This window comes from Phocoena phocoena, chromosome 18, assembly GCF_963924675.1.
Source record: "Phocoena phocoena chromosome 18, mPhoPho1.1, whole genome shotgun sequence".
NCBI classification, from domain to species: Eukaryota; Metazoa; Chordata; class Mammalia; order Artiodactyla; family Phocoenidae; genus Phocoena; species Phocoena phocoena.
In genome coordinates this window covers 20,715,713-20,728,679 of record NC_089236.1, presented here as the reverse complement: position 1 = coordinate 20,728,679, position 12,967 = coordinate 20,715,713, and the positions used below count along the sequence as shown (strand labels likewise).

At 39.6% G+C, this 12,967-nt stretch overlaps 1 protein-coding gene across 1 annotated transcript in view; it reads right to left on the bottom strand.

Annotated features, from left to right (window-relative positions):
* The window catches only part of LCP1 (lymphocyte cytosolic protein 1), a 54,748-nt gene that overhangs the window by 15,486 nt on the left and 26,295 nt on the right, over positions 1 to 12,967 (bottom strand). Inside the window, exons 8-13 of the mRNA XM_065896199.1 lie at positions 12,384 to 12,549; positions 10,905 to 11,047; positions 8,105 to 8,200; positions 3,897 to 4,092; positions 1,775 to 1,853; positions 1,081 to 1,195 (exon numbers count right to left, since the gene is read on the bottom strand). Of these exons, the coding sequence (XP_065752271.1) occupies positions 1,081 to 1,195; positions 1,775 to 1,853; positions 3,897 to 4,092; positions 8,105 to 8,200; positions 10,905 to 11,047; positions 12,384 to 12,549 (795 nt within the window). The remainder of the gene's footprint in view (positions 1 to 1,080; positions 1,196 to 1,774; positions 1,854 to 3,896; positions 4,093 to 8,104; positions 8,201 to 10,904; positions 11,048 to 12,383; positions 12,550 to 12,967) is intronic.

The window sequence follows — 12,967 nt, the reverse complement described above, 5'->3', positions numbered from 1 at the left end:
GATTTTCTGTCTTTCCTTAAATCGAACCCCTCACTCCCACCAAAAACATATTCATAGTGTACTTTAAGTGCAAAACCAAAATGAATTATGATGATGAACATTTTCATGGCTATATCACACTACAGAACTAGACAGCCATACTAAGTGACCTGTCTATAATGTTCCTAAAATAGCTGAACTCATAGAGATTGACACAGAACATCTGAATTCTCCATCCTACACGCACACGGTAGACCGACATGTGGGACAGGTATTCCTGTGGCTGTGACTCATGCATCATTGGGTCACAGGCACGAGAAATGGTGGGAAATGTTCGTGCCAACCCCGTGGCTGCTTTTACAAAACAATGTGTTCCCATTACGTTGACACTAGACATACTATTTGTACAAGTCAAACTGTTACTACAAGGCTTCGATTCTTTAGAAAATTAGAATGATGATCTTGCTGGGGCAAAAGCAACCCTGCAGCTCTGCTTGCTCGAATTATCTCAATTAGAATTTTTACATCATAAAGTTTAAAGACATCCAACATGGAATTATAAATAAGTAATCAACTGAAATAATGAACTCACTTTAATAAAACCATTCAGGTTTCTGATTGCAGTACTCTAATTTAATCCATGGATAAACAGTTATCTAAGTTTGGCCTCCTGATAAAGTATTCACAAGGTACTCTTGCAGGCTTATGACTTCACCTGCCTAACAGAACATCAGAAGAGTCATTGTTTGGGATTTCCCTGGTGGCGCAGTGGTTAAGAATCCACCTGCCAATGCAGAGGACACGGGTTTGAGCCCTGGTCTGGGAAGATGCCACACGCTGTGGAGCAACTAAGCCCGTGTGCCACAACTACTGAGCCTGTGCTCTAAAGCCCGTGAGCCACAACTACTGAGCCCATGTGCCACAACTACTGAAGCCCGTGCACCTAAAGCCCGAGCTCCGCAACAAGAGAAACCACTGCAATGAGAAGCCTGCACAACGCCATGAAGAGTAGCCCCTACTTGATGCAACTAGAGAAAGCCCGCATGCGGCAACGAAGACCCAACGCAACCAAAAAAAAAAAAAAAAAAAGTCATTGTTTACCTTCTTCATATTGCCCCCCAGTTTGGGGTATGGTGGTTTGTTTACTCTGTTCCAATCAACAGGGACTTTAATCTTTTCATAGAGCTGGAAGATGACCAGGGCATCTGATAAGTCACTGAACAAAAACAAACACAAAAGAATTCTCAGATACTCAGCATTTATGAAGCTCCTGCAGCGGGCCAGGCAATTCCTTCTATATTAGCTCAAGGAACATTCCCAGCAACTTGGCAACAGTGGCATCAGTAGCTCCATCTTTAGAGGTGAAGAAACCTCGACTCAGAGAAAGGGAGGGAATTTACTGGGGTCTCCCCCAGGTGTGACCACCTTTGCCCCTTCAGCAGAAACACGCAGCCTCCAGAAAAAGAAATACGGCTCTAACAAATGGCATAGGAGATACAGCCACAAACTGAACATTTACTGTTTGGCCTGCTTCTGAGCAGATCTTGGGTTTACAACAGGGATTCCATTTGTCCTTTTGCTGCTGGGTTATGATTTTTGTACTAAATACACAGCAAGGTTGGTGTATGGAAGTGAGTTTCTTAACATCTGCTGCTCAATGTGGCATTTCCCCCCTTCTCCCCGAGGTGCACACACTTTGTAAAGAGAATTGCACACCACAGTGGTATTTGAAATCTTGGGGATCTTTCCAGGTCTTGGTACCTCATATTAAGGAAGAGTCTCCCAATATTCTTACCTGTACAAATGATTGACTCGAGGGCTTACACCCAAGGAGTTCATCCAGTTCCTAAATGTCCGCTCTTCTCTTGTCTCACCTAAATGAATGAAGACCAGTTATCTTTCACGTTCCTAGAAAATATGCCTTTTTTTATGATCAAAGTTTAACTAAAGAAGCTGTAATAAACACTGAAAGTAGAAAAATAAAACCTAATGGATTTGGATTGCTATTCTGTGTTAATTTTTTTTTCCATTTCAATTCAATGAGTATCTCTAGAGCATCTATTAGTGGTGCGCAAGATCCTGTGTGGGGAAACTCTTCAGGGCTGTCCCTCAAAGGCTTACAAATTCTTTCTGGAAAAACAAGTATTTTAGGCATCAAAGAGGGATCATGCAAGCTAGAGGGCTAAAATATGAGGTAGATATTTATATTTGAGTTGAGATAAAGGAGAGAATTTTATGGGCTAAATTTGGAGGGAGTGCAATCTGAGCTTTACCTTAGAGGGTTAGTAAAATCTGGATACTAAAGAGGAAAGAGGAGAGGATCTGGGGGGATAAGTAAGGAGTGGAAGTAGGAGATTGTGTAAATATGAACACAAAGGGAGCGATAGGCAAGGTCTGTCTTAAAACCATTAGGAACTGATTTTTCAGGGATCTGTGTTGTATAGGCCACAGAGACAAGGCTGTCTAGTGGCTAGAACCAGAATCAGGGATCTTCGGATGCCAGGTAGCAGATTTTGGTTGATATATTAGACAATGACAGTCATTATGGGTTCTTTTTTTTATTACTATGATAAATTCTTGAGCAAGGCGGAGATATAACGAAAGCTGCGCTGTGATGTGCTCGGCAGCAGTGTTTAGAATTACTGAAAGGCAATATGCATTTAAATTAAACACACGGAGGGGGTAGTGTTTGACACCAGCACGTGGGCACATTCCAGTGCTTGACGGATGGAGGAGTAGGCCCCTAAGACCTAGTGAAACAGTTGGTGTATGATTTAATAAGAGTCCGGAAGAGCCGAAAGGAAAAATAACAATCTAAAGGTCATTCTGTGGGAAGAATTATTAGTATTTGTTGATTCAAGAGATTTTGGCGTGAAGGAGAGGAAGATATCAAAGTGGAACCCAGAGTTTTGGTCACTGAAGAAAAAAATGGTATGATTAATGGAAATGGAGAATTTCTAAAGGAGAGTAGATGGAATGGGGGCAGCGGGTACAGAGGCAATGCGGGAAGGGGAAATGATCAATTCTGTCTTGTATATGCTGAATTTCAAGCGATAGTGATGGACCCAGATCTGGATGATCTAGAGGTAGCTAGAAACGGGTGATTAGAGGGCTTGACGTACATATTTGGTAGTCAACAGAATGCACAGACCCCTGACCACTGTTTATCAAATCATACAAATGCAGCAGCGTTGGAACACAGATTGATTTTGCACTTCCAGCTAGAGTAAAGCGCTGCAGAAAAGGATCAACCAATTCTTTAAATCTGGATTTTCTTTCTTTGGTGACATTCATTTATTATTACTTTTGTATTGATTTTCTGTCTCAATATCGGGACAATTCATGACGAAAAAAAGAAAAACATCTCTGGCACTATCACCTATTAGAACTTGACTAAAGCTGTGTGATTTTTTGGTCCAGTCTTAGGGCTTTAACCTCCTAAATGTAACGGTCATGGATTCTGCCTCAAAATATTATTTTGTGGCCCCCATTATCCAAATCAAAGAAGCAAAACAAAAATCTCAGTAAGCATCTCTTAACATAAGTTAAATATCATTTTTAAATGATGAGTGGCTGCAATTTCTTGCCTCTAGGAACTAACACTCAGTCCATTAAGTACATAAATTAGGAACTCAGGATTTATTTCATCTGATAATTAAATGCATTGTCTTCCCTAAAACATTTAATTCTGATAATGGATGAAGCCTATGTATAATGGATGTGATATAATGGTATTTGATTATTCCTGTTTGTCTGTAACTGACTTGATTCATCTATTTATTCTCAGAGAATTGATGACCTGTTTGCAAATCTTCCATGTGAGGGGCTTATGTTTGCTTAGGAGGTGATTTTGAATTGCCCTTGAATTAGAATTGTGACTGCTTTTCCGAACATTTAAGCAACCAACTTCCAGTTACCTTCAAGGGCCCCCCAGTCGATGTCCTGGTTCTCTGGTTTGTGCAGGGCAGGGTATCTGTTAAAGAGGTTGGCAATAAAAGCCAAGTTCAACTTGGGGTTCCCTCGGACAACATCTGTAGCTGTGACAAACTGCCGGCAGCCCAGCCTCTCCGCCTGCTGCAACATGCATTCTGCCCTCTGGATGTCATCCTTCTCCTGCAATGAAAAAGGACGGACGTCTCAAGGCTGGGTCAAAGCCTCTCCAGGCACAAAGTAGACATGGATAATAATATGAAAAAGAGATGGGAATCTTACTGAAACCCTTAGTACTCAACCTCAGACAGACACTTAAAACAGCAAATTATCACTTGTATTTGCCTGAACCAAAATCAGAACGTCACAAGTAAAAGGAATCTCAGAAGTTAAGTAATCAAGTCCTTCCATCTTTATACAGAACGGAACCATTTCAGATGAATAGTTGGTTGTCTTGTTTTTAAAGAGATTCAGTAGATTCTACAGTTTTATCATTTAAGTTCATCTTAATTATTTTCAACCATTAGGTTTCCTTTTTATCATCTTCTTGCATAGACCTCATGAAAAATGTTCATTTATTAAGGAATAAATCATATTCCTATTTTCAGTTCATCAAAGATATTTACATCTGCCAACGAGAACTTCTGATTGGTTTAACCGTCTTTCCCACACTTAGTTGGTGTACTTGCAGCTCAGACAAAATGAATTTAAGCTACACGGTGTCATTGATAAATATATAATAACTATTTGGCTTCTGCAGACTTCAGATTGAGGATCACCCCCTTAATGTATTAAAAGTCTATTCAAATAGTTCTAGAGAATCTCCAGTCATTTGTAAACAGACTCTTATCAGAAAACTAAAGTTTTGTTGAAATATGGTCCATTGCCCTTTAATGCTCTTCAAAGTGTATGAAACCACAAATATTCAGACAACTGGAACTTATTAAAACTAGAATTATCTCTTAATATGATGCTTTGCTAGATAACACTATACATTTCAGAAGCTCTACTTCTCATGCAGGAATGAGTTAACTTTAATATTAACTCACTGGATCTAACTCTAATGATATGAAATGAGGTACAAGAATGGGTAAGGCAACTTCTCTACATCAATACTAAAGTGCTGGCAAAACTAAAGTTTTAATCGGACCCTCGTTGTGCCCTTTGTTTGCTTTTCTTTTTTTTTTTTATACTGTATGGTTCTATTTATTTTTTTGGCAAAATCTTTTATTTTCTTTCCAAAGTTGTTTTTCTACATAAGATAAAAACATTCCATCAAGATTTTCTTTTGGATTGACCCACAGGATTCTTTTTCTTGAGGATTTCAACCATACTGATTTTCTAAGATTATTCTCTCTAAATCCTATCTGTGTCAGATAATGTTGCTGAACAACAGACGAGACAACTGTAAGAATAAATTTTTTTTTTGGATGACCACAACAAAAGCAACAATGATTGCAATTACCAAACACGAAACACACTCGTACTATGTCATAATATTGACATTCAGTCCAGGAATCCTCCACTGTAACAGCTCCTTTACTTGCAGTGAAAATTGATTTGTATATTTTTTGCCTCTGAGTCCTTGTGGGATTTTTTTTTTATTCAAACAGAAAGTCACAAAAATTATAATGATTCTCATCAGTTCACTCAGTCCCATGTAATTAATTTTTTTCATCTTGATCTTTTGTTAGCACTTTTATGAATTCATCAGTTTTCCATTAGAGTTCTGAAAACGCTTATTCATTCAGTTCAGCGGTATAGTCAGTTACCAGAAAGCTGTACTTGTCAGAGTCGTTTCCGTGAATTCCTTGAAGATGAAACCCTTTTATAGGAACATTTTTGCGAAAGCATCAGAGTACACCCAGAACTGCCTGTAAATGACGAAAGACTTAAAAATGACCACGGTTAAAGATTGATGAAAGTTCATAATAATGCAGTTGACTAGGAAATTTAGGTATTTCTGAGATATACATTTTAAAGTAATAACTAGAATTATGACTTATAACATTATACCAGAACATATAAGATTTTTAGAAATTTCATGTCTGAAACATTTATATTAACATATTTCCATACAAATAACCCAAATAAAGTTTAGTATTAGTTGTTTTTTTCGTTCGTTTATTTGTTTATACTGCAGGTTCTTATTAGTCATCAAGTTTACACACATCAGTGTATACATGTCAATCCCAATCGCCCAATTCAGCACACCACCATCCCCACCCCACCATGGGTTTCCCTCCTTGGTGTCCATACGTTTGTTCTCTACATCTGTGTCTCAACTTCTGCCCTGCAAACCGGTTCATCTGTACCATTTTTCTAGGTTCCACATACATGCATTAATATACGATATTTGTTTTTCTCTTTCTGACTGACTTCACTCTGTATGACAGTCTCTAGATTCATCCACATCTCAACAAATGACTCAGTTTCGTTCCTTCTTATGGCTGAGTAATATTCCATTGTATATATGTACCACAACTTCTTTATCCATTCGTCTGTCGATGGGCATCTAGGTTGCTTCCATGACCTGACTATTGTAAATAGTGCTGCAATGAACAGTGGGGTGCATGTCTCTTTTTGAATTATGGTTTTCTCTGGGTATATGCCCAGTAGTGAGAATGCTGGATCGTATGGTAATTCTATTTTTAGTTTTTTAAGGAACCTCCATACTGTTCTCCATAGTGGCTGTATCAATTTACATTTCCACCAACAGTGCAAGAGGGTTCCCTTTTCTCCACACCCTCTCTAGCATTTGTTGTTTGTAGATTTTCTGATGATGCCCATTCTAACTGGTGTGAGGTGATACCGCATTGTAGTTTAGGTTTGCATTTCTGTAATAATTAGTGATGTTGAGCAGCCTTTCATGTGGTTTTTACTCTTCAATTTGTTAATATGGTGTATCACATTGATTGTTTTGCATGTATTGAAGAATCCTTGCATTCCTGTGATAAATCCCACTTGATCATGGTGTATGATCCTTTTAATGTGTTGTTGGATTCTGTTTCCTAGTATTTTGTTGAGGATTTCTGCATCTATATTCATCAGTGATATTGGTCTATACTTTTCTTTTTTTGTGGTATCTTTGTCTGGTTTTGGTATCAGGGTGACGGTGGCCTCATAGGATGAGTTTGGGAGTGTTCCTTCCTCTGCAATTTTTTGGAAGAGTTTGAAAAGGATGGATGTTAACTCTTCTCTAAATGTTTGATAGAATTCACCTGTGAAGCCATCTGGTCCTGGACTTTTGTTTGTTGGAAGATTTTGAATCACAGTTTCAATTTCATTACTTGTGATTGGTCTGTTCATATTTTGTGTTTCTTCCTGGTTCAGTCTTGGAAGGTTATACCTTTCTAAGAATTTGTCCATTTCTTCCAGGCTGTCCACTTTGTTTTCAATGAGTCCTCATACCAGACACCTCTAAAAACTCAGACGATCTTGTCCAGCCTTTTCTCCCGTTACCCTCAATGGTGTAGTGAGGCAGGGCTGTGGCTGAGTGGATTTTGGAGCCATCCTGGGCTTAAATCCTTGCTGTGCCACATACTGGCTCTGTGGCCATGAGGTGATTATTAACTTTTCTGACCTTCGGTTTTCTCAATTATAAAACAGAGTTATTAGCACTTACTTTAGTGATGTTTGCAAGGATTAGGGGCAGCGTATGCCCAGCATAATACCTGGCACATAGGAAGAACCCAGCAAGTGGGGTTTCCTCTTATTAGGATTAATAGAGGAAAGAGCCCCAGCCTTGGATCACATGACTTCCACTAATCTGTCATATGATCTTGAACATATTAATGAACCCCTCTGAATCTCATTTTGTTTTTCATCGTGATAGTGGGAATTTATTTATTTGTGTAAATATCCTGTCTATTTCTAGAAATAATGTTCAGGTATCTAAAAATGGAAAAAAGAATCCTTCTTGGTGTTGTAGGGCCTGTTAAATGATGGGACACATGCAGAAGTGCCTCTGACGGTGTATGGCATTTAATTAGCATTCCTCTCCTTCCTTAATTTTAATTCCAGATCCAATTTTCCAGAGTTACAACCCGAAACTGTTAACAGCTTTTAACAATTTAACATGGCTCTAAGCAGAGATGTCCACTCATGGAACTCTGGAGCCAGCATCACATAGGGCAATGGAACAGCCAATGCAGAGGAGTCATCACATCTAACACGACTTGGGGCATGGCCTTACCCTCAGTCCTGACATGTCAATAACAACAGCAGGAATACCTTCTTCTTTTCCTTTTGGAGCCACCTGTTCAAGCAGGTGGTAATAAGCTTTTGAGTCCTGTGAGAAATGAGGAAATTACAATTTCAAAATGGCACAGCTAATTACATACTTAGCACGACAATACTTTCCCCAAAGCAAACCTATTTCATTTCTCATCCAACTATCATTCAAGAATGCAACTTAATTAACAAAGCTGGGAACATTCACTAATTTGAATTTTCTATTTATCTCTTTATATATTTGCCTTTCTTTTTAAAAGGAGTATAACAGCTAAAAATACAGGACATACATAAAAGGCAAATGCTATTCTGTTGATCTTAGGGGAGAAAAATAATTTGTTTACATGTATTAAATTGTATACAGGAAAATATATATACCTTTATATTGCTGTAGAAGTCAGTCAGCTAAGGTTTAGTTAAAAAAAAAAAGTGACAGAAAAAGGAAGCAGAAGTTTAAGGCAGAGTTTAAAAACACATTCAAATGGACAATCATCAAAAGAAAAAGATTTCGAAGACAGAATATTGAAGCATTCACAAGCAGTCTTTATGTAAAGGGAGCAATATTAAGGGAAGTGCATTTACTATTTATCAAGAAGCTAGAAAAAGTGGTTTAGTCTAGCTATTGCAGAGTAGATATGGATATTGAATTCTCATGTTTTCTTAGATTCTGGAAATAGGCTTATTGACAAAAAATTTTCTGAATCATAGTCTTAAAATTACAAGTTTATTCTCATTCAGTGAAAGCATACAGATTTTCAGGTAATTTATTTAAATCATTTAAAGACATCTTAACTTCTCTTAAAGTCTGAAAAATCAGCTGTCCCTCTGTTTGTTTTTAAAAACTGGGTGGAGCCCAGGGAGAGGAGAGGTATGCTCACCTCTTGTGACATTAGAAAGATGAGAAGAGAGAGCACCGGCCGCGGATGCTGCACCTGGGAAACTGATCTTCATCTCTTCTCTCTACCTTCTCCTTTCTCTTACTTTTTGCTGTAGGTATTTCGAAGTCGGTGAAAGTTCCACGCAGGGTTAGGCGTGAATAAAATCTGCACATCACGTGTCACATCTGTTTAGCTTTGCTAAGAGTCACCTCATTTCACCAGACCCTAGGAGACTTGTCTCATTCAGTGTATTTTGGGGGGTTCTCCCCGCCTTTGCTGACTTTGTGTGATTTAAGGGCCCCTCGTCACAGCACTGACGTTGGTGGTGAGGCAGCTACTCCCAGAGAACAGGCACAACCACTGTATAAGTGCTCAGCCTGCCAGTTCCTATCTCACATTCTAAAGAACACAGCCTTGCAGTCATAGGAACTCAGGTAAATTTATGGCTCCAACCAAGCATCCTAATTTTATCTGAGAAGTTTGAGAATTTTGCCTGAAATAATTGCAGAGCCTAAGGGTTGAGCACAAAGAAAGATAATGCTGTCCCGTTTCTGCTTAATCCCAGTCTGGCTGGTGGCGCAAGAAGAATGTTAATAACCAATGAACGTTGTGTAGTTAGAAAAAATAAATTTGGCATTATTAGCTGATGTCCTAAGGAACTGGGGACTTTCCATCTAGAAGCTTCACTCTAATTGGTACTGTGCCTGGCAGACCTTGAGTTCTAAAAGCCATTAAGTCCACAGCAGGGGGAAGTTGTCACTCAAGAATTACAAGCCTGGGTTGACTTGGTGAGTCATGTGACCTTTCCTCTGACTCTTCCTCTTTGGAGAAAATGTCTTTAACTTTTGAGAAAGTGGAGACTGGAATGTTTTTCTCATGTTGCATTCCAGCAACTCATACCATTTCCTCCTGGGACTGACATTCCTTCCCGTTCCTTAAGCTCTTTCTGTGTCAGTCCATCTGTTATCAATGCTAACAAGCTGCTCCTTTCACCTTGGCGTGGAACTTTTCACAAACTTGAAAACCACAGTGCATGCTTCCCTCAGCCTTTCCCCCTTTGGATCGCTGTTGTAGGACTAACTGTGTCTTCTACGATTTCTGGGGTTAATTCTCATTGCAGATGGTTTCCAGAATCATTATCTTTTAAACATCACTCTGGTTTCTACAAATAAAAAGCTTTCAAGAAATTTACGAATTGTTTTAGAGGAGCAGTATGTATGGTGGTCAAGTATCATGCAGGTCAACTGCTCAGTTTGAGTCCTGACCCCACTGCCCCAGCTATGTGAACTCGAACAAGTTACTTATATTCTCTTTACCTCGGTTTCCTTATCTGCAAAATGAGCAAATAATAATCCTTATCTCAAAGATCTGTTGTGAGGATTAAATGAGTCAATACACGCACGCACAAAGCAGTTAGAACAGTGCCTGGCATGCAGTACATACTGTTTGCTATGATTAGGATAATTAGAAGAGTAATCCTGGTTTAATTTGTTTTTAAAGGAATCCCCATCTGATGCTCTGATAAAATCAGAAAGACATTAGAATCCTACACACTCTTTACCTAAAAAATCAGTCTTACCTCTTGCTCTTCCTCTATCTCACCCTCATCCCTCTACGTTCTGATGTTGAAACTCCAGGGGACACCCATCTCGTTTGATGTGGTGCGGTTGCTAGGGCCTTGGGCAGGTCTGCATGTGGCCCTGAGCTGGAGCTGCACGTGGACTCGAGGACAGCATGGGCCCCGAAACAGCACCGGCCACTCTAACTAACGCCAGAACTTCTGAAGAGATGAAGCCCTTTGTCTTTATCTTTGTCTCTTCTCTGTGAATGCCCAAATTCCCTTCACCCCTGTGGCTAGTCGTGTACAAAGTCCACTCCTCCTACCTTGATGTCACTGCTGAAGTTGCTGATTTTGCTGCAGCCTGCGTTTTCCAGGTGGTAATTAGCCCATCTCAGCAGGAGCTCCTCAGGGGAGAGTTTCATCATATCCTCCAGACTCTCCCCCTCTCTCAAAAGAGCAGCCAGTGCTGAAGAGGAGCAACAACCGAAGAAAAATCAATGCCGGGGATATTTGGGGGGATTAGTTATAAATTAAACTAAGCCCTGCTGGGAAGTCAAAGATACCACGTTACCTCTCTGGGATAGAGGGACATATAGCCTTTCCCATGGAATAAACACTTTATTATTATTCCCTAAAAAGAGGTGTAAGGTATCGTAAGCCTATTTATTATCCCCATTTTTCGGGCGGAGAAGACAAGGCACCAATGAATATCAGTGCTATGCCTCAGAATACGGGAGCAGAGCCATGGAAAAAACCCGGACTATCGACTCAGAATACTCTGCTGGGTCTGTCAGAGCACGTTTGATATGATATGACATTTTTGCTTTTAAGAGATCTATTTCATAATCATGACAATGTCCTCTTGTTTATTCCCATAGGTGTTTTATATTTCAAATGCTTACCTGCATAATTATAGCATCTCAGAAAGTGTAATTAACTCTTTCCTCTGTTTCCCAGATGAATTAAGTCATTTTTGCTCAGCTAGAAGGTTTAAATTTAGCTGAGGTCACTATTTGCAAATCAATATTCTTTCTAATGTGTTCTAAGTTCCCTATTTGCTTTTTTCTTCTTTATATTCTGTTTAATATATTGGTTTTCAAATGGTACCCCAGGATTCTTCACTGGTTACTTTGATTTGAAAATGTAAATAAATATATGTATAAAAAAGGTTAGAATTTGGCTACAGATTTCATATTACTAGGATCCGTACAGGAAAAATGAAAGGTAACAGTGTGTTTTGTATATTTACCGAGGTCTACTATTACTGTCTAAAGGACAGGCTGAATTGTTTAAGTGCTTAGGGCGCTGACAGCAGGTGGGATAAGAATGACAGCTACAAATACTTAGTTGAGAGCTCTGAAACTCTAAATATAATTTCCTATAATCTTGGTAAGGAAGAGACTGAGTTTCTACTCTGGTGCTATCACTACAGTATATGAATGTGAATCACTTTGTAAAATCCAAGTTTAAATTAGCCTAATTTGTTACAAAGCGTCTAAAGGCAAAGTGAGCTCAGAAAAGCTCTTGAGGTCGGGGTCCCAGACAGCTAGACTGAGCTCTAGGTTCTAAACAAGCCTTATTAGTCGTCTGTGGTCTTATAAACGCTTTTGCTCTGTTGTTTTAAAAAGTCTGGGCAGTGTGGACAGAATGTGTTACATTAATACAATGGATTGGATATAACTGTAGTTTCAAAAACTGAGGATTCTGAGTTTGACAACTCCTGACATCTTCCTCTCACAGCCCCCAACACACGCACTAACAAAAAGTCATGCCGTTATTAACGTCGGAGGCTTTGCTGGTACCTTCGTTTCTGCTGAGTTCAATGTCGGCAAACAACCCAATCTTGATGACCTGCCACAGCAGTCCCAGGACCAGGTAAGGCTTCCCCTCCTTTAAGTCCTCAGCCCCGATATTAACCACGTGGCAGCCGATGGCTGAGGCAGAGTTCAGAGCCAGGTTCAGATTCTCCTGAAGGGGAAAAAGTATGTGAGTTTTGTTTTTGACTTTGCAGATGCCAAATGATCATCCTTGATCGGCAGCAGCAACGTTTTGCTTCTAGAAAGTTCATAGGTCTAGAGGCATTGTCCTCACTAGATTTTTAACATTGAAAAAAAGCAGGGAGTAACACCTGGATTTTACTGGAGTAAAATCCAGTAACCAGACACTGGGCTCAGGCAGTGCCCAGTCCACCAAGCCAGAGCCCTGAGCTGAAGGCTCATCCTGGTCCCGATGAAACTAACCAGTCTTCTCTTTCCATACTGCTCTGTGATGGAGCCTCCGCTCTCAGCATCTCCATCAGCAATGAAGGGGCACATTTGAGGGCAGTCACTGTCTCTTGTGACTAGCTATTGTCAATAACCCAGTTGTTAATGTAAATCAAGGTCAT